The sequence below is a fragment of the Sciurus carolinensis genome, chromosome 6 (assembly GCF_902686445.1).
Source record: "Sciurus carolinensis chromosome 6, mSciCar1.2, whole genome shotgun sequence".
Taxonomy (NCBI): domain Eukaryota; kingdom Metazoa; phylum Chordata; class Mammalia; order Rodentia; family Sciuridae; genus Sciurus; species Sciurus carolinensis.
Genome location: NC_062218.1, coordinates 36,946,020 through 36,968,667, shown reverse-complemented (window position 1 = coordinate 36,968,667; position 22,648 = coordinate 36,946,020). Strand labels below are relative to the sequence as shown.

Genomic DNA, 22,648 nt, shown 5'->3' with positions numbered 1-22,648 from the left:
GGCCCTGGGTTAATCCCCAGTATCACGACGAAAAATAAAACAGAGAAATTTTGCCACTTGTAACAAAATAGATGAAAACCTGGAGGATATCATGCTAAGTGAAATAAGTCAGATGCAGAAAGACAAACACCACATGAATTATATGTAGAATTTGAAAACGTTGAACTAATACAGAAACAGTACAATTGTGGCCACCAAGGGTCTTAGATATGGGGAGATGTTTGTCAAGGACTCCAAAGTTTTGGCTATACAAGAGAAATAAGTTCTGAAGATGCAAAGTTTACCAGTGTGACTATAGCTAACAGTGCCGTTATATACTTGAAATCTGATAAGAGGGTAGATCTTAAATATTTTCGTGACTATGAGAAGTGATGGTTATGTTAATTAGCTTGATCGTGGTGAATAGTTGATAATGTGTCAAATAATCAAGTTGTACACTTTAAATATATGCAACTTTTAACTGTCAACTTTATCTCAATAAAACTGGAAAAAAAAACCTGTATCACCGTAACTGTGAAAAGATGGTATGCTTGACTGTTGATCTATTTGATATCTTTTTACAAAGAAACAACACTTAGCTGGTGCACGCCTGTAATCCCAGCAACTCAGGAGGCTGAGGCAGGAGGATCATAAGTTCAAAGACAGCCTCAGCAATTTTGGGAGGCCCTAAGCAACTTAGCAAAACCCTATCTCAAAGTAAAACATAAAAAGGGCTGGGGATGTTGCCCAGTGGTTAATGACCTTGGGTTCAACACTTGGTACCAAAAAAACCCCAAAACAAAAAACCACCACCACCAATACCAACAACAACAACGACAAAACCACACATACACAAAACCCAAACCCAAAAAGCAAACAACATTTAATATATTCAAAATTGATTTCATAGCACTTCAAACTATTGAACTTAAAATAGACGTTTTCTTTTAACAAAAGCCTGAGAATAGTTAAATAACATCTGATTCCTAGAATAAGAGGCCTGGAAAGGACCATGAATTTTCACACTTATTTAATCTAGCTGGGTGTCATATTCCAGTCATGAAGAAGAGAAAAGTTGTTCAGAGTCCTTAGCATTGATAAGATGGCATGAAGTTTCCCAATTTAGAGGAAAGCAATGTGGGGAGAGTAAGAACTAATAGTATTTCTTAAGATACACATAAATTTAAAAACTACAAGGACAAAAAGATATAACATGACAAAGTAAAGAAATGACATATAAGAAGAATATTTTACCATACTTACATATATATAAGTACTTTCCTTATATATTAAAACTGAGGTCTAAGATAAGAAATGCTTATTTGATCTGAGTTTTATGTTGGAATTTAGTCTAATATCTGATATAGTAAAGGAAAATCTGTCAATGCATAGTGGAAACAGAACAGTATAAACACTTGATCACTGTGTTTTGTAAACGGTAGGCCTGTTGGGTTAATGTAATTAAGTACAGAATGAACTGATTGTGTTGGTTTTACCCGCACTAATATAGTCTTAGTTTTATGACACAAAATCAAATGGTAAACCAGCACAGTAGTTTGAATAGACTATTCATGGTTTAACTAGTAAACATTCACCCTTCAAAACTGGTCATTAAAAACCAAGAGTGCCACTGAGAGGAAATTGTTGGCCTTCTGTATCTATGGGTTCCCCCAGGTTCAAGCAGTCATGGATCAAAAATGTTAAAAAACAAAACTGTACTGATGTGATCCTGTAATATGTATTATCAGAAAAATGAGATTACACTGTATTTATGTATAATCTATAAAAGTGTATAAATTCATTCTACTGACTGTGTAGAACTAATTAGAACAAATAAAATTTTAAAAAATTAAAAAAAATTCTCTGACCTACCTTCTTTGAACATAGGTTATAAGAACCTCATTCCAGAGGGGCCCTGCCCCATACTCAAGGGAAAGTAATATCATATTGAGAAGTCAAAGAAAATGCAAATAAAAGGGCCTTGCTGAGTTTTCCACCCTCACTCTATTGTATTAGATCATACCCTTTTGTCTAATCACATTTCTATACAGCTGTCCATTCTTCATCGAAACTAAGCATAAAAGTAGACAATTTCTTCTGAGTCTTTGGTTCTTCATTTTGAAGGTTCTGTGTTATATACAATTCGATTAAATAAATTGGTTATACTTTTTTTAAAACAACAAAATTGTGTCTTTACTGCATATGCATAGATATTTCTTATCATTATTCCCAAAATAATGCAGTATTACTATTTATATAACATTTACATTGTGTCAGGCATTTTTAAAGTATAGGGGGATACAACTAGGTTGTATGAACACTATGCCATTTTCTATAAAGAACCAGAGCATTCACACTTTTGGTATCTGCAAGGTTCCTGAAACCATTCATCAGTGGATAATGAGACAGAACTGTGTACTTATAGACATTTGAAAGTGATAAAAAGAACTAACATGATCGATCATAAAACATTTCTGGATGTCCTTGTCAAATAGAATATGACTGAACGGTTCTGTTTAGCATAGCATTTCTTATTTTGTAATCATTTAGGAAAGTATTTTTAATAGAAAAAAGTCTTGCCCTTAGCTGATGAATTGAAGAACACAAAAGGCATTTGTCAACAATAAAAAAAAAAAAAACTTTAATTTTAAAGGGGCTCAAACAAATCATGTCTTTTAAAAGATTTTCCTCCCCTAACTTACCTTTCAAATTGTGTTGATATTCGAGGGTCTGTTGTAGCCCTTTTATCATATTATGAAGAGTAGCACATTCTAAAACATAAAAGGTAAATTTGAAAATCCTTTGCTTTCATTTTGGTCTTTTTGCTGAAATTATTAAAATAAAATAACATTTGATTGACAATTGTAAGGTCTTACAAAGCAACCAGGCCTCTCAAAGTAAATTATATATAATACTTCCTATATCCCTTTGAGTCAAGTGAATTCCAATATTCAGTACTGAGTTTTCTGAAGCACAATATGTTAAAGATCCTCTCATAAGCATTAGCAACGTGTATTCTGAAAGTAAGGCACGCTAAAATATATTTGGGGAACCATGAGAAATGTATACATGCATATCTTCCATGATAGAACACCTCCTAAAAAGAGCCAAATTATATTGTTTTGTTCACAGGTAGAGGGCCAGAGCTAGTGAGAAGAAGATGGGGCTTTTCTTACTCACTGACCTCCAACCTGTCCTCTTAATACTCATGCAAGACACAGTAACATAAATGAATTAAAGACTCAATGACAATATTAACAAGGCATCAGAAACTTTGATGCCAATGGTTTCTGACATACTGGGAGATGAACCCTTCATTGCAAAAGTTGGAGCCCTGACATATGCATTCAAGCCTTGATCATACTCTTGGTTTCCACCACCAATAGCCACACCTTTGATGTGGAGGAACAGTGGTGTAAATTTCTGTGACTTTAGCATTCTGCTTAGCTATAAGCTTCATGACAGCAGAAACTATTTTTTGTTTTTCTTACCATTTCCCTATGGTATTGAGAACAACCGTGGTCCATGATATGCAATTCAGAAGTATCTGTTGGGTGAACTGTTTGACAGATAGGCAATATTGCAGTAAGATGAAACAGGAAAGGGATAAGTGGAGAAGCTCTGGCCAGAAAATAATATTTATTTTATGACTAAATGAAAAAACAGATACTGTGAAGGAAAAATACAAAATTTTCACTTTCCAATTAGAGATTCTGCAGTCTCCATGTACTTTTAAAAACTATCTTACAGAAATGAAAGCATTTTGCAAAAGTGAAAAGTTTTATTAAGATATTAGGTTCTACTCTTGTGGACTTTCACTACCTACTGCCCTCCCTGTTGTTCTTACCATCCATTCAAATTTTTCACCATCTTCCATTTTCTCTACCTTGCTATTTTCCTGTAATAGAACGATGATTAAATTAAATTTGACAGATATTAGCTGAGAACCTGTTTCAGGTATGTTACTATGCTAGTTACTATAATTAAAAAATAAGACATGCTTTTTGCTATTACTAATATTTGTGTATTTTACTATGATTAATTCAGCAATTCATAAAGCTTGATAGCTAAATTTACTTCAATCAGCAGCATATTGAAAACCAAGCCCTGTACCTGAAAATACAATGGATTTTCTTAAAATAAAAAAGTGTGCTTTCAAAATTTGAACACAAGGTGGCTCTCTCACCACATTTTTTTCTACAATTGAAACAGGCCCGACGAGGAATTCTTCATAAGGTAAAATACCATTGAGTAACTTGGAATAATGGTGTTTTAGTCAGCCTTCATGCCACTGTGACCAAAAGGCCTGACAAGAACAATTAGAGGAAGAAAAGTTTATCTGGGGCAACCAGTTTTAGTCTACAGAAGGTCAACTCCACTGCTCTGGACTGGAGATGTAGAAGAGCACCACATAGGAAAGCAGATAAAGACATGGTAACAGGAAGCAGAGAGAGACTACCAGGGACAAAACACAGACCCCAAAGGCATGTCTCCCAGTGACCTACCTCCTCCAGTTACACCCCACCTGCCTATAGTTATCACCCAGTTAATCCATTCAAGTGGATTAATGCACTGATCAGGTCAAGGCTCTAATGACCCAATCATTTCACCTGTGAAATGATCTTTTGGGTGACACCTCATATCTAAACCATAACAAATGGCTTTTAATTTTCTTTGCAAATCTTAACACACATTATCTTTTCTGTTAGACTTTATTATATAATTTAAAAATTAGTATACTATTAAATTTTCCTAAAAATTAGAGTTCAGAATATTATTTCTTATATAATTTAATAATCACTTTGTGCTCAAATTTAGGCTCTATCATTAACTAGCAATTTGGGTATTGATATATATTTCATAGAATAGTTGGAAATATTAAGTGTAATGAAAACATTAATTTCAGATCTAATTTTAATTATTTTCTATCTTCTACTGCTTTTGGTGTTGATTTGTTCTTAATTTTCTGGGGCTTTGAGATGTAATATTAGGTCATTTTATTTGTTGATATTCTATTCTTTTAATGAAAGAGCTCAATGCAATGAACTTTCCTTTTAGCACTGCCTTCATAGTGTCCCAGAGATTTCGATATGTTGTTTTGGTGTTCTCATTTACCTCCAAGTATTTTTTCATTTCATTCTTGATATCTTCTGCTATCCATTTGTCATTCAATAGTGTATTATTTAGTCTCCAGGTGTTGGAGTAGCTTCTACTTTTTGTTTTCTCATTGATTTCTCATTTCATCTATTATTATCTAATAGAATGCAGGGTAGTATCTCTATTTTTTTGTACTTGCTAAGGGTTGCTTTGTGGCATAAGATATAGATATGGTCTATTTTAGAGAAGGGTCCATGTGCTACTGAGAAAAGAAAGTATATTCACTCATTGATGGATGAAATATTCTGTATGTGTCTATTAAGTCCAAATTGAAACAAGACACAATTAAAAAACTGACAAAACAAAAAGTAGGTTCTTTGAAAAATAAATAAAATTTATAAAACCTTAGCCATGCTATCAAACAAAAAGAGAGAGAAAACTTAAATTACTAAAATTTGTGATAAAAAGGAAATATCACAACGGACACTACTGAAATACAGAAGATAATTAGAAACTATTTTGAAAATTTATACTCAAATAAAATAGAAGATCTTGAAGACATCAACAAATTTCTAGAGACATATGATTCACCCAAACTGAATCTGGAGGACATACACAATTTAAATAGATCAATTTCAAGCAATAAAATAGAAGACACCATCAAAAGCTTACCAAACAAGAAAAGCCCAGGACCAGAGGGATTCTTAGCTGAGTTCTACAAGACTTTCAAAGAAGAATTAACACCAACACTCCTGAAATTATTACATGAAATAGAAAAGGAGGGAATCCCTCCTAAATCCTTCTATAAAGCTAAGTATCACCGTGACACCAAAACTAGACAAAGACACCTCAGGAAAGAAAACTTCAGAACAATATCCCTGATGAATACAAATGCAAAAATTCTCAATAAAATTCTGGCAAATCACATAAAAAAATATTTGAAAGATATGATCAAGTGGGGATCATCCCAGGGATTATGGTTGGTTCAACATATTGAAATCAGTAAACATAATTCATCACATTGATAGACTTAAAGACAAGAATCATATGATTATCTCAATAGATGCAGAAAAAGCATTTGTCAAAATACAGCACCCCTTCATGTTCAAAACACTAGACAAACTAGAGATAGTAGGAACATATTGTAAAAGCTATCTATGCTAAGACCAAGGCCAACATCATTCTAAATGGAGAAAAATTGAAAGCATTCCTTCTAAAAACTGGAATAAGACAAGGATGCCCTTTATCACCACTTCTATTCAACATAGACCTGGAAACTCTAGCCAGAGCAATTACATGAAAGAAATTGAAGGGATACAAACAGAAAAAGAAGAACTCAAACTATCACTATTTGCCAACAACATAATTCTATATTTAGAAGATTCAAAAAATTCCACCAGAAAACTTCTAGCACTTGTAGAAAAGTAGAAGGATATAAAATCAACATCCATAAATCAAATGTGTTCCTATACATCAATGATGAATCCACTGATAAAGAAATTAGGAAAACTACCCCATTCCCAATACCTTAAAAAAATACTTGGGAATCAATCTAGTAAAAGAGGTGAAAGACCTCTACAGTGAAAACTACAGAACACTACAGAAAGAAATTGAAGAAGACCTTCAAAGATAGAAAGATCTCCCATGTTCTTGGATAGGCAGAATTAATGTTGTCAAAATGGCCATGCATGGGGCTGGGGTTGTGGCTCAGTGGTAGAGCACTTGCCTGGCATGCATGAGGCACTGGGTTCGATCCTCAGCACCACATAAAAATGAATAAATACAATAAAGGTATCGTGTCCATTTACAACTAAAAAAATATATTAAAAAATGGCCATGCTACCAAGTGTTATATAGATTTAATGCAATTCCTATTAAAACTCCAACGACATTCTTCAGAGAAATAGAAAAAGCAGTCATGAAATTCATTTGGAAATATAAGAGACACAGAATACCAAAGCAATCCTTAGCAAGAAAAGTGAAGCAGGAGGCATCACAATATCAACCTTAAACTATACTATAGAGCAAAAGTAACAAAAATGGCATGGTATTGGCACCAAAACAGACATGTAGACCAATGGTACAGAAGAAGACACAGAAACAAACCCACATAAATCAGTTATCTCATACTAGACAAAGGTGCCAAAAACATTAATTGGAGAAAAGATAGCCTCTTCAACAAATGGTGCTGGGAAAACTAGAAATCCTTATGTAAAAAAATGAAATTACACCCCTATCTTTCCTCCAGCACAAAACTCAACTCACAGTGGATCAAAGACTTAGGCACTGAAGCAGAGATCCTGTGCCTAATAGAAGAAAAAGAAGGCACAAATCTTCACCATGTCAGCTTAGGATCTGACTTCCTTAATGAGACACCTAAAGAGCAAGAAGTAAAATCAAGAATCGATAAATGGGATGGATTCAAACTAAAAAGCTTCTTCTCAACAAAGGAAACAGAGCTTTTCATGGGGCAATCCAAGTTGGCGAACTAGAGGGTGACTGCATCTCCTGTCACTCCAGAACCCAGGATTCAAGAAGGGGAAGCATTGAGAGACTCGGACTAAAATAGAGCCACGGGGTGAGTCTCCCCCACCTGGTGAAGCTCGGCCCGGGCGGCAGGCCCGGTCAGGAGAGACTTTTCAGACTAGGGCAGGGCAGCTAGAGTCTTCCCCAGGTAGCCCTACTCCCTCCGGCAGCGGGCTCCTTCCACACGGCCAGCTTCTTGGAGCAGGCCCACCAGTGAGAGCCTTTCTGCACAGAACCAGCTCCAAGTCCCGGAGACAGCGGCTAGCTCCGGCCTGCAGGCAGCTTCAGGGACCAGGACAGGGCAGCCAGGAATTTCCCCAAGAAGCCCTGCTCCCTCTGGCAGCAGGCTCCTTTCACAGCCAGCTTCTCGGAGCAGAACGCCCAGTGACAGCCTTTCCACACAGAGCCAGCTCTAAGGCCTGGAACCAGTAGCGGGCTAGGGGCAGCTTTCTTCGGAAGTACTGCATTATCAAGTTCCTCTAAGACTTCAGGCTACTGAAGGCTGGGAGGAGATATACTGGAAAACTACAGGGACACTATAAGCCAACAGAGGAAATCTGCAGTATCTCAGAGTCACACTGTCATCTGACCAATATGAGAAAACAAGGGAAGAAAATGTCCCAAACAAACCTAGATACTCTATCAATAAAACCCAATGACAGCACAGCAGAAGAAATGTCAGAGAGGGAGTTCAGAATGTACATAATTAAAACAATCAGGGAAGCAAACGAGGAGATGAAAGAACAAATGCAGGCATTGAAGGAAGAGATGAAAGAGCAAATGCAGGCATTAAATGATCACACCAATCAACAGTTAAAAGAGCAAATATGGGAAGCAAGAGATCATTTCAATAAAGTTAGAGATACTGAAAACAAACAAACAAACAGAAATCCTTGAAATGAAGGAAACAATAAACCAAGTTAAAAACTCCATAGAAAGCATAACCAATAGAATAGAACACCTGGAAGACAGAACCTCAGACACTGAAGACAAAATATTTAATCTTGAAACGAAAGTTGACCAAACAGAGAAGATGGTAAGAAATCATGAACAGAATCTACAAGAATTATGGGATATCATGAAAAGGCCAAATTTAAGAATTATTGGGATTGAGGAAGGCTTAGAAAACAAAACAAAGGAATGAACAGTCTATTCAATGAAATAATAGCAGAAAATTTCCCAAATCTGAAGAATGAAATGGAAAACCAAGTACAAGAGGCTTATAGGACTCCAAATATACAAAATTACAACAGACCCACACCAAGGCACATTATTATGAAAATACCTAACATACAAAATAAAGACAGAATTTTAAAGGTCATGAGAGAAAAGAATCAAATTACATTCAGGGGGAAACCAGTAAGAATATCAGCAGATTTTTCAATCCAGACCCTAAAAGCTACAAGGGCCTGGAAAAACATTTACCAGGCCCTGAAAGAAAATGGATGCCAACCAAGAATCTTATACCCAGAAAAACTTACTTTCAGATTTGACAATGAAATAAGATCCTTCCATGATAAACAAAAGCTAAAGGAATTTACAAAAAGAAAGCCGGCATTACAGAACATTCTCAGCAAAATATTCCATGAGGAAGAGATGAAAAACAATGATGCAAATCAGCAACAGGAGGAACTAGCCTAAAGGAATAGCCAAATAAAGGAGAAACCAAATCATGTCAAAAAACAAAAATGAGTCAAATGACTGGGAATACAAATCATATCACAATAATAACCCTGAATGTTAATGGCCTGAACTCATCAATCAAAAGACATAGACTGGCAGATTGGATTAAAAAGAAAAATCCAACAATATGTTGCCTACAAGAGACTCACCTCATAGAAAGAGATACCCATAGACTAAAGGTGAAAGGATGGGAAAAAACCTACCACGCACATGGACACAGCAAAAAAGCTAGAGTATCCAACCTCATTTCAGATAATGTGGACTTCAAGCCAAAACTAGCCAAAAGGGATAAAGTAGGACATTACATACTGCTTAAGGGAAGCATAAATCAGCAAGACATAACAATCATAAATATCTATGCCCCAAACATTGGCTCATCCATGTACGTCAAACAAATTCTTCTTAATTCCAGAAGTCAAATAGACCACAACACATTAATACTAGGTGATTTTAACATACCTCTCTCATCACTAGATAGATTCTCCAAACAAAAATTGAATAAAGAAACCATAGATCTCAATAACACAATCAACAATTTAGATTTAACAGACATATATAGAATATAGCATCCAACAAAGAATGAATACACTTTCTTCTCAGCAGCACAAGGATCCTTCTCTAAAATAGACCATATTTTATGCCACAAAGCTACTGTTAGCAAATACAATAAGATAGAGATAATACCTTGTATTCTATCAGATCATAATGGATTGAAATTAAAAATAAATGACAGAATAAAAAACAGAAAATTCTTCAATACCTGGAGATTAAATAATACGCTATTATATGATGAATGGAAAACAGAAGACATCAGGAGGGAAATAAAAAAATTCTTAGAAGTAAACGAGAACAAAGACACATCATATCAAAATCTCTGGGACACTATGAAAGCAGTACTTAGAGGAAGATTTATTTCATGGAGCACATTCAACAAAAGAAGTAGAAATCAACAAATAAACAACTTAACACTACAGCTCAAAGCCCTAGAAAAAGAAGAGCAGACCAACACCAAAAGTAGTAGAAGACAGGAAATAGTTAAAATCAGAGCCGAAATCAATGAAATTGAAACAAAGGAAACAATCGGAAAAATTAACAAAATAAATAGTTGGTTCTTTGAAAAAATAAACAAAATTGATAAACCCTTAGCCACACTAACAAAGAGAAAGAGGGAGAAAATTCAAATTACTAAAATTCGGAATGAACAAGGAAATATCACAACAGACACGAGTGAAATATAAAACATAATTAGAAGCTATTTTGAAAATCTATACTCCAACAAAACAGAAAACCTTGAAGATATCAACAAGTTTCTAGAGACATAAGAATTACCTAAACTGAACCAGGAGGATATACACAACTTAAATAAATCAATTTCAAGCAATGAAATAGAAGAGGTCATCAAAAGCCTACCAACAAAGAAAAGTCCAGGACCTGATGGGTTCTCAGCCGAGTTCTACAAAACCTTTAAAGAAGAGCTCATTCCAATACTCCTCAAACTATTCCATGAAATAGAAGAGAAGGGAACCCTCCCAAACTCATTCTATGAAGCCAATATCACCCTGATACCTAAACCAGACAGAGACACATCGAGAAAAGAAAATTTCAGACCAATATCCTTAATGAACATCAACGCAAAAATTCTCAACAAAATTTTAGCAAATCTCATACAAAAATATATTAAAAAGATAGTGCACCACGATCAAGTGGGTTTTATCCCAGGGATGCAAGGTTGGTTCAACATTCGGAAATCAATAAATGTCATTCACCATATCAACAGACTTAAAGTTAAGAATCGCATGATTATTTCGATAGATGCAGAGAAAGCATTCTATAAAATACAGCATCCCTTCATGGTCAAAACACTAGAAAAAATTGGGGTACTGGGAACATTCCTTAACATGATAAAAGCCATCTACGCTAAGCCCATGGCCAATATCATTCTAAATGGTTAAAAACTGAAAGCATTCCCCCTAAAAACTGGAACAAGGCAGGGATGCCCTCTTTCACAACTTCTTTTCAATATCATCCTTGAGACTCTAGCCAGAGCAATTAGACAAACCAAAGAAATTAAAGGGATACGAATAGGAAAAGAAGAACTCAAGCTATCCCTGTTCGCTGATGACATGATTATATATTTAGAGGAACCTGGAAATTCCACCAGAAAACTTTTAGAACTCATAAGTGAATTCAGTAAAGTAGCAGGTTACAAGATCAATGCTCATAAATCCAATGCATTTTTATACATAAGTGATGAATCTTCAGAAAGAGAAATTAGGAAAACTACCCCATTCACAATAGCATCGAAAAAAATAAAATACTTGGGAATCAATCTCACAAAAGAGGTGAAAGACCTCTACAATGAGAACTACAGAACACTAATGAAAGAAATTAAAGAAAACCTCAGAAGATGGAAAGATCTCCCATGTTCTTGGATAGGCAGAATTAATATTGTCAAAATGGCCATACTACCTAAAGTGCTATACAGATTCAATGCAATTCCAATTAAAATCCCAATGATGTACCTTACAGAAATAGAGTAAGCAATTGTGAAATTCATCTGGAAGAATAAAAAACCCAGAATAGGTAAAGCAATCCTCAGTAGAAAGAGCGAAGCAGGCGGTATTGCAATACCAGATCTTCAACTCTACTTCAAAGTAATACTAACAAAAACGGCATGGTATTGGTACCAAAATAGACAGGTAGATCAATGGTACAGAATAGAGGACATGGACACAAACCCAAATAAATACAATTTTGTCATATTAGACAAAGGGACCAAAAATATGCAATGAAGAAAAGATAGCCTCTTCAACAAATGGTGCTGGGAAAATTGGAAAACCATATGCAACAGAATGAAATTAAACCCCTATCTCTCACCCTGCACAAAAATCAACTCAAAATGGATCAAGGACCTCAGAATCAGACCAGAGACCCTGCATCTTACAGAAGAAAAAGTAGGTCCAAATCTTCAACTTGTTGGCTTAGGATCAGACTTCCTTAACAGGACTCCCATAGCACAAGAAATAAAAGCAAGAATCAACAACTGGGATAGATTCAAACTAAAAAGCTTTCTCTCAGCAAAGGAAACTCTCAGTAATGTGAAGAAAGAGCCTACAGAGTGGGAGAATATCTTTGCCACTCATACTTCAGATAGAGTGCTAATTCCCAGAATCTATAAAGAATTCAAAAAACTCTACACCAAGAATGCAAATAACCCAATCAACAAATGGGCTAAGGAAATGAACAGACACTTCACAGAGGAAGATCTACAAGTAATCAACAAACATATGGAAAAATGTACAACATCTTTAGTAATAAGAGAAATGCAAATCAAAACTACCCTAAGATTTCATCTCACCCCAATTAGAATGGTGATTATCAAGAACACAAGCAACAATAGGTGTTGGTGAGGATGTGGGGAAAAAGGTACACTCATACATTGCTGGTGGGGTTGCAAATTAGTGCAGCCACTCTGGAAAGCAGTGTGGAGACTCCTTAGAAAGCTTGGAATGGAACCGCCATTTGACCCAGCTATCCCACTCCTTGGCCTATACCCAAAAGACTTAAAATCAGCGTACTACAGAGATACAGCCACATCAATGTTTATTGCTGCTCAATTCACCATAGCCAGATTGTGGAACCAACCTAGATGTCCTTCAATTGATGAATGGATATAGAAACTGTGGCATATATATATAATGGAATATTACACAGCCATAAAGAATGATAAAATTATGGCATTTGCAGACAAATGGATGAAATTGGAGAATATCATGCTAAGTGAGATAAGCCAATCTCAAAAAACTGAAGGACGAATGATCTTGCTGATAAGTGGATGAGGACACATAATGGGGGGTGGGACGGGTTAGCGTTAGGGTTAGGGTTAGGTTTGGTGTTAGGGTTAAGGAGGGTGGCAAGAATGGAGGAAGGAAGGCCTGTATAGAGGGAAAAGAGGGGTGGGAGGTGTGGGGGGGAAGGAAAAAAATAACAGAATGAATCAAACAACATTATCCTCTGTAAATTTATGATTACTCAAATGGTATGCCTTGACTCCATGTACAAACAGAGAAACAACATGTATCCCATTTGTTTACAATAAAAACAAACAAACAAACAAAAAAAACCAAAGGAAACAATTAATAACATGAAGAGAGAGTGTACAGAATGGGAGAAAATCTTTATCACATGTACCTCAAATAGAGTATTAATCTCCAGGAAATATAAAGAACTCAAAAAACTAACAGCAACAACAAAATAAATGAGCAAACGGACTGAAGAGACACTTCACAGAAGAACATGTACAATCGATCAACAAATACATGAAAAACTGTTTAACATCCCTAGCAATTAGAGAAATGCAAATCAAAACTACTCTAAGATTTCATCTCAATCCAGTCAGAATGGCAATTATTAAGAATACAAGCAATAATAAATGTTGGTGAGGATGTAGGGTAAAAGGTACACTCATACATTGCTGGTGGGAATGCAAATCAATGCAACCACTATGGAAAGCAGTATGGAGATTCCTCAGAAAATTTGAAATTCAACCACCATTTGACCCAGCTATTTCACTCCTCAGTTTATACCCAAGGGACTTAAAATCAGCATACTACAGTGATACAGCTACATCAATGTTTATAGTAGCTCATCTCACAAAAGCCAAACTATGGAACCAACCCAGATGCTCTTCAAGAGATGAATGGATAAAGAAAATGTGGTATATATACACAATGGCATATTACTCAGCCATAAAGAAGAATGAAATTATGGCATTTGCCAGTAAATGGATGGACCTAGAGAATATCATGCCATGTGAAATAAGCCAATCCCAAAAAACCAAAAGTGGAATGTTTTCTCTGATATGTGGGATGCTAAGTCACAATAAGTGGGGGTGGCTAAGGAAAATTACAGGTACTTTGTATTACAAACAGGGGAGTAAAAGAAGGGAGGGTATATGGGGCTAGGAAGGATAGTAGAATGATTCGGACATTATTAGCCTATGTACATATATAATAACAACCATTGTGATTCCACATCATGTACAATAAGTAGAATGAAAAGTTATACTACATTTATGTATGATGTGTCAAGACGCATTTTACTGTCATGTATAACTAATTAGAACAAATAAAAAAATAAAAATAATTAGTGTAATTTGGAAAAGTCTCCCAAAGGCTCATGTGTTAAAGGCTTGGTCCATGATACTACTGGGAGGTGGTGGCAACTTCAAGATACAGGGCCTAGTGGGAAGAAGTTAGGCCATTATGGGCATGCCGTTGATTGTGGGACCCTCATCTTTTTCTCACTTTCACACCTTGCCATATGGTGAATGTGCATATGCCATCATGATGTGCTGCAACAGGCTGAAAGGAATGGGATCAATTGGTCATAAACTGAAACCTCCAAAACTGTAACCCCAAACAAACCTTTTTTCTTTTTAAGTTTATTTATCTCAGGTATTTATTATAGTAATGAAAACCTAACACAATATATAAAGGATTTTCTATAGTACCTAGTCCTCTATACTAATATTATTACCATCTTGATCACTCTTACTATGTGATCCAGCAATTTGCACTCCTTGGTATTTACCCAAGTGAGCTGAAACTTAAGTCTACACAAAAACCTGTACATGGATGTTTAATTCAAATCCAAAGGTACCTTTTTGTAAATGAATAGATAAATAAATTGTGATACTTCCATACAATAAAAATAATTTTGTTAAAATACACACACATATACACACACAAAAAAACCACCCCACAGAGGAACCTTAAATGCATATTGCTAAGTAAAACAAGTCAATCTGAACAGGATACATATTATGATATTCTGCAGATGGTCAAACCATAGAAATAGTAAAAAGATCATTGATTGTCAGTCTTGGGATGGTGAAAGGTGGGGGATGAATAAAGAGAGCACTGGGAATGCTTTTAGGGCAGTGAAATTGTTATTCTGTATGATATTGTAATGGGGGACATGTCATGCATTTGTCAAAACCTATAGAATATACAACATAGATTGAATGCTAACATAAACTACGGACTTTAGTTAATAATTATGTATCAGTATTGCCCCATGAATTGCAACAAATGTACCACACAAATCCAAGATGTAGATATAGGGAAATTGGAGAGGGGGGGATAGGACATACGGAAACTGTATTTTCACCTTTTTCTGTAAATCTAAACTGTGCTAGAAAATGTCTACTAATTGAAAATTGAAACTAACAAATCTTTTTGTCTTATCATTTCTACATGTTACTTCACACATTTAGAAAGGCCTTCTTCATTATACAAATTTAAAAAATTTCTAATCTAGTTATTTTTTGTGGTTTCATCATTTTAACTTTAATGAACTCTATTTTTAGGACAGTTTTAGAAGTACAGAAAATTTGGAAAGATATTACAGAAAATTGCCATATAATCTGTACCTAATTATCCCTAACACCTTACTAACACCTTAATTAGTATGGTATATTTGTTAAAATTAATGAACCCATGTTGATGCATTTAACTAAAATCAATACTTTATTTGGATTTCCTTTGTTTTTATTCAATGTCCTTTTTTTGTTCTAGGAACCAATTCAACATACCATATTACATTTGTCTGTCATATCTTCTTAGATTGTGACTGTTCTATTTCCCTTTTGATGACCTCAATAGTTTTGCCAAGTGCTGGTCAGGTATTATGTAATGTCCTTCTAATGGGAATTTGTTATGTTTACCTCATGATTAGACTGGGGTTATGGTTGAAGAGATATGCTAAACTTCTCTGTATCATTCCAGTTTTAGTATAGGTGCTGCCAAAGTGAGCAGGGGTTATGGGTTATGGGGAGGAAGACCATAGAAATAAAAATTCATTTTTATTATAACATATATGAAGATCAACAGGATATTCATTTTAATGTTGACCTTGATAATGTGGCTGAGGTAGTATTTGTCAGTTTTCTCCACTGTGCAGTTACTTTCCCTACATCGCCACTCTTTTTATGCTATATGCTTCACTATAATAAAGGAAATCACTTTACTCAGACCACACCTAACGAGTTTAGAGTCATGATCTATCTCTTTGAGAACAAATTACTACATTAGATATTTGCAATTCTGTTACACAGGAGATTTGACTCCTAATTATTTAAGTCATTTACTTATATTTGTATGGACTTGTGAATTTTTTTATAATTTGGGTATAGTTCGACATTACTTTATTAATTTTGTTGCTCAAATTATCCCAGCTTTGGCCATGAGAACTCTTTCAGTTGGCTTCTGTGTCCCTTCTGACATACCACCATCTTTGTGAATTAATTTTTTTCTCTTCAAACACTTTTTAAAATTTTGACATCATAAAATACTTCAGGTTTATGTTATTTACTTTCTGCCCCAGAATCCTAGAATCAGTCAGTTCTGTTTGGAGAGAATGGTAGATTAGAAACCAAAATGTGAGCACTAGTTGTACTCATTGCTAAAAGGGTATTGTTGTTTCTAGGCCCTCTCAGTTGACATACAAAGAAAATATATGTGTACTACTTATTTTTAACACTAAAACTGTTGATTCATTTTACATTTATTTTGATGTAATTGTGAAGTAGGAATTCAACTTTCTTCCCCTTATGTTGAGACTTCAACTTGCCATTCTTAGATGTCTAGCCTCAGACAGAACTTTCATTTTATGTTTCTCCATTGGTAAAGTAGGAGAATAATACCAATCCTATCTGTCATTCAGAGCTATCCTAAGAATGAGATGAAAGTCTGAAAAGTTCATTGTGAATTTAAAACACTCTACAAATGTATGTAATAATATTAAAATCACTGTTGTACTAAAAGGTACTCTCATTAGCATTTCTTCAGGGAGCAAAAAACTAACCTTCTTTCATTGAGACTTCTTTTGTTTGCATTACTTTTAATAAACAGTTAGTCTTTTCCAACTGAATATCCAGGATTTTGTTCTTTCCACTGGTTTCTATCATTTTCTGTAGAAGAAATAGAATAAACATTATTATCAAATCAATGCAGCTGTTTCTATTCTTTTACTAAGGATATGAGGACTAATGAGAATACAAATCACTACCTAAAAGTCCAATAATTAAATATGAAATATAATTTTAAAGAAACCAACCTCATGGTTTATATCAAATTTAAAAGAAACATGATAATATATTAAAACAAACTAACAATTATAAATGAAAAATAAAAATTTGGCCTAACTTGAACTCCATTCGGTAACTATTCAACCGTCATTCCCACAGATAATGACAACTAGCCAACTACATAGAAGGCTAAGGCAGGAGGATCTCTTGGGCATAGGAGTTTGTGGCCAACCTAGGCAGCACAGTGAAACCTTGTCTCATAAAAAAAAATCCAAAATCAACAATAAACAAACAAAAACTGTTACTTTTATGTTTCCAAATTATTTTCTGACTGTATACAACTACAGAAAAGGATCATATGTATTCTGTTCTGCACCTTGGCTATTCCACTTAGCACTATTATCCGGGAGATAATGTCATATTATCATGTATAGATCTACTTCATTCTTTTTACCAGTTGCACTGAGTTTCATTTAAAAAATTGTATTGGCTCTTTTTAATTATATATGACAGTAGAATCCATTTTGACACAATTATAAAAGTAAGGAATATATCTTGTTTTTATTCAGTCCCCAGTACCTCCTTTACCCTTCCCCTACACCCCTGCTCTTTCCTCTACTCTACTAATCTTTCTGCCATTTATCCATAGTTATTTTTTTAATTAATTTCTTGTGGATGGTGAGATTTATTGTGGTATATTAATATATGTATATAGGTATTTTAATATGCTGTAATTTATTTACCTAGTGTCCTATAAGGAAAATTTGTTGTTTCTATTTTTTTTTTTGTTATTACAATAGATAAATATTCTTAAACATACAGCTTTGGTATTTTGTTGAACAATCCTCCACATACTCAAAGCTTCAAATATCAATTTATGACTAGTTATCTATACTCTACCCACTTCTTTAATATCACCCACTTCTGATTTTATCTCAAAGCAATTGATATTAATTCAATTGTATTATCATCTATATGAATCTAAAAGAGAAATTACTTTCAAAATATGATCACAATACCACTATCACATCACATCAAAAATGAACAATTATTTCTTATTAAAAATGTTTAAGAATGAGATACTTCCAAATTAATCTCCAAAAACCCTTCACTAAATCTCTTTTCTCCAACAGTGCTATTTATCTTTTCTCTCTTATTTTGCTAATTATGTAGTTAAGAAAACTCAAGCTCATTATTTAAAAAAAGTTCATATTACCTCAAAAATCTAAGATCACAAAAATTATTATGGTAATCTGTGTGAATAAAAATAGGAATGAATAATAAGAAAAAAAGAGAACATAAAGGAAGGTTTTACTTCCTTCCCATTCTTGCTTTATAAATTTGCTCCTCAAATCTTTAATTTATTCATCTACATTTTCCTTCAACATATATTCACACACCTCCTTCTGTCAGAGAAGAGTGGGAAAAATATAGTGTTTGGCCTACCATTTGTCCAGAGTTGGAGAGAGGAACTTGAAATGAATTTAGTTTTATGCAAAAGAGAAGGAAGAGGGATCAGACAAATGGGAAAGAACTAAAAGAAATTAGAGTATATATATATACAATGGAATATTACTCAGTCATAAAGAATGATAAAATTATGGCATTTGCAGGCAAATGGATGAAATTGGAGAATATCATGCTAAGTGAGATAAGCCAATCTCAAAAAACCAAAGGATGAATGATATCGCTAATAAGTGGATGATGACACATAATGGGGGGTGGGAGGGGTTAGTGTTAGGGTTAGAGTTAGGGTTAGGGAGGGGGGCAAGAATGGAGGAAGGAAGGACTGTATAGAGGGAAAAGAGGGGTGGGAGGGGTGGGAGGGAAGGGAAAAAATAACAGAATGAATCAAACAACATTACCCTATGTAAATTTATGATTACACAAATGGTATGCCTTTATGCCATGTACAAACAGAGAAACAACATGTATCCCATTTGTTTACAATAAAAAAAAGAAAGAAATTAGAGTTACTTATAATGGTAGGAGATTAAAAAATTAAGTCTACTTAATTCTCTTTAAAACTATTTCTGAGTTTGTGGGCATCCTGGACACTTAGGTATGTATTTTACCTTTAACTTTGGCAAAAGTACATCAATTATTTGTTCCCCTGCCCTGGAAAGTTTTTGATATAATAGTATAAATGAGTCAAGACCCAGATATATTTTAAATACAGATCTTAAAAATTAGAAAGGGCTTAGTAAAATATATTTTCAGTATCTGTAGCTTACTTATATTTTGCTACATTTTCTTTCTTTCAAATTTCTACCATTGATAAAATCTCTTTCAGTTCCCCTTTTATAACATAGCCATTTGCTACCTTTACATACCTTTTCTATTTGTGAGAAGTCATTTATAAGTTTATCAAGATTCACACTGCCAGTCTTTTTCATACCTCCTTCACTGCTTTGATCCATGCCTGAACTAGTGAAGAGCAGAGTGTTAAGAAAAATCTAAAGCATCAAAAATAGTGGTCATAACTCAAACACTAAAGTTTCTGTGCTCAAGAATACTTAACTTGAGCTCCCTTCCACTCTGAGTATTTTGTTATACCCAACAGTAATAATGGGGTCAAATGAATTAAGTTTTCTCCACTTTTTACCATTTTCTCTCCAGCTGCTTTTTGTCTAAAGAAATCTAAAATTAGTGTAATGATAAAGGTATAAATAAATAACATTTGTCTTTATTATAAAAAACCCAAATAATGGCACTAATACCCATCTCCTTTGCCATCAGTATGTCTGGACTTAAAATCTGAGGCATGACTTTTAAGTGTATTCTCAATTTGAGATGCTGAACGTGTTAAAGTATCACATCACAAATATTTTCTGGTAGTCTGCTTATACTTCATAATTTGCTTGGTATATAATGGATATATGGAAACTGTGCTCAGAACAATTTCTCTATATTTCCATTTTTGGTAATTTCGTATAAGATTAACCTTTGGGAACAGCCAGCTAACTGCTGAGTGAATGGTAAGGGTTCTAGGTTTAGTCCTACAGAACTAATCATAAATTTTTCTGAATTCCAGAGGTAAGGTCATTCAGCCCAGACAAACTGACTTTTGCAAAGTAGCCAGTATTTACATTTGACAGTAGGAAGAAGGTATCTAGAAGGAAACAGGATTAATACAGTATGAAAGTAAAAGACAACTGTCTTTAGACTTTTCTCCAGAAAAAAATGATGGGGAAAGTACAAAATATTAAATTCAGGAAGTCTAGAGTAAGGTTAGAGCAGGAGACAATGTTTAGTGTGTGGCCTAGTTCAAAGGAAAGGGTAAGTAAAACTCCTGAAATGACTACTCAAAATAATTTGAGGGGTGGGGGCATAACGCCTTAAAAATAAATATGCCCAAACCAGATATTGTGACAATATTTTCATCAAAATTCCATTTCCTCCTTTTTTTTTTTTTTTTTTTGCGGTACTGGGGATCGAACTCAGGGCCTTGTGTTTGCGAGGCAAGCACTCTACCAGCTGAGCTATCTCCCAGCCCTTCCTCCTTTTTAAATATTATTTTTCATTAGTAATTCTTTAATGGTTTTGAAATCTGAATTTTAGCTATGCACTTTCAGTTTATTGAATTATTATCCTCAATATCACAGATGAGTAAAGCTGCATATAAAATCCTTTAAATAGGTAAAACTTGATCCTTATGGCAGAAAAATAATTGTAATAGTCTTCAATGATCACTAAAATTCTTATGGCAACAAAATTAAAAACATCACTTTTGATATTATTGTTAGTTTTTAATACACTAATAATCTGAAGTAGTTAATGCAAAATTCCTCCATTTTTTTAGTCCCTAATATTTTAAATATAAAAAGGTTTTTTTAAATTTTTTAATTTTTTTTACCAGAGTTTTGGTTCAGAAACTGGCTCCTGAACTAAGTGCATTTTACTTTGAGTTTGATGTTCTACAATTCCATTTCCCTAGTGATAATCATGAAATAATTTTCCTTATAAAATCATCATTAAAGCCTGGGGGTGTAGCTCACCTAGCAGGTGCGAGGCCCTGGGTTCAACCCCCAACACTGCAAAATGACCAATAAACAACCTCCCCTACCCCCAACTAAATCAACAAAAACATCTAAGAAACATTCCACTTGCTATTATTGCATGCTATCCCTTTTGTCACACTGGTGGGCAAACTAATTCATTTCTAGGTGTCTTTATTTCTCCCTTATCCAATTTTCTAGGTTCGGATCTTTTCAAAGAATACGGTTTTGCCCCGTAAAACCCGGTGACAACCTAGTGATTTAGTACTTGTTAAATTCTTTTGTGAAAGGCAGGGACTGATTTATGACTTTCAAGGATCAGCTTCAAACAATTCCCACAGGCAAGTGACAATCCCATTTCCCCCTTTGGCCTCCTTCTGCTGGCTTGAGTCCAGGGGCTCGCCCTCTCTGCGACCCGGCCCCTTGCCGCTCCTGGCAGGCGCCAGGAGGACAGGCTCCGTTGCCTCTTCCCCCTTGGCCTCTCTTCACTCTCATTCCTGAAGCCTGGGGCCCCGGGCTCTCTCCATCGCATCCCAGAATCCACAGGGGTCGGGTCGAGGACCCACGGGTGCCTTGTACGGATGCAGGACACTGTGAGAAGGTGTTAAGAAAAGAATCTTCCTGGAAAAAGTGGAATTTCGAACCACGTACTAAGAGTTTGGAACATACTCGCCGTTGCCGCTGGTTCCTCAAAGTCTCCCTCGAGGACTGCCTCCCCCGGTACCTGGTCCGCTCCTGATTCGGGTCCCCTCGCGTGAAAACAGGTTCCCAGAACAATGGGCCCGCCCTTCTCCTGGCTGGGTCTGTGCCCTATTCTGGTGTTCCCACTACCAGCCGTCTTTACAGACTTGGTCTTAGCTCCCCTACTGCTTCTTAGATATTTTTATGTGGTTTCTAGAACATAGATTAACATTCAGTGACTGCTAGATTAATAACTGCTTCCCCAACCAAAGAATAAATCACATGTTTTGATTTTTGAGTCAGCACCATTGAATAAATAATAATCTGTAATTATTTTTGTATTTTATATAGTAGACTTTTAAAGTATCAGAGTCAGTTAGTAGATACGGTTTCCCACCTAGAGTCTTTGTGGTTGAGTGATTAAGGGCATGGGTTCTTATTCATATTCAAGCCCAAACTCTTCCCTTTACTAATGGTTGTTCTTGGGCAAGTTCTTAATTCTACAAGCCTCAGCTTCTTTATTTATGATACAGATAAATAATAATGCCTACTTTATAGGGCTGTTGTGATAATTAAATGAAATGATGTATTTAAG

At 35.0% G+C, this 22,648-nt stretch overlaps 1 protein-coding gene across 2 annotated transcripts in view; it reads right to left on the bottom strand.

Moving 5' to 3' along the window:
• The window catches only part of Ccdc152 (coiled-coil domain containing 152), a 48,378-nt gene extending 26,295 nt beyond the window's left edge, over positions 1-22,083 (bottom strand). The window contains exons 1-4 of one of the 2 annotated variants that reach the window (XM_047555811.1): positions 22,042-22,083; positions 19,708-19,801; positions 17,152-17,257; positions 2,682-2,750 (exon numbers count right to left, since the gene is read on the bottom strand). In XM_047555811.1, coding sequence (XP_047411767.1) covers positions 2,682-2,750; positions 17,152-17,257; positions 19,708-19,794 — 262 coding nt within the window. In that variant the 5' untranslated portion in view covers positions 19,795-19,801; positions 22,042-22,083. Of the gene's footprint in view, positions 1-2,681; positions 2,751-17,151; positions 17,258-19,707; positions 19,802-22,023 lie in introns of both variants that reach the window. The other variant, XM_047555812.1, reaches the window with a different exon arrangement.
• Between the last annotated feature and the right edge of the window lie 565 nt (positions 22,084-22,648).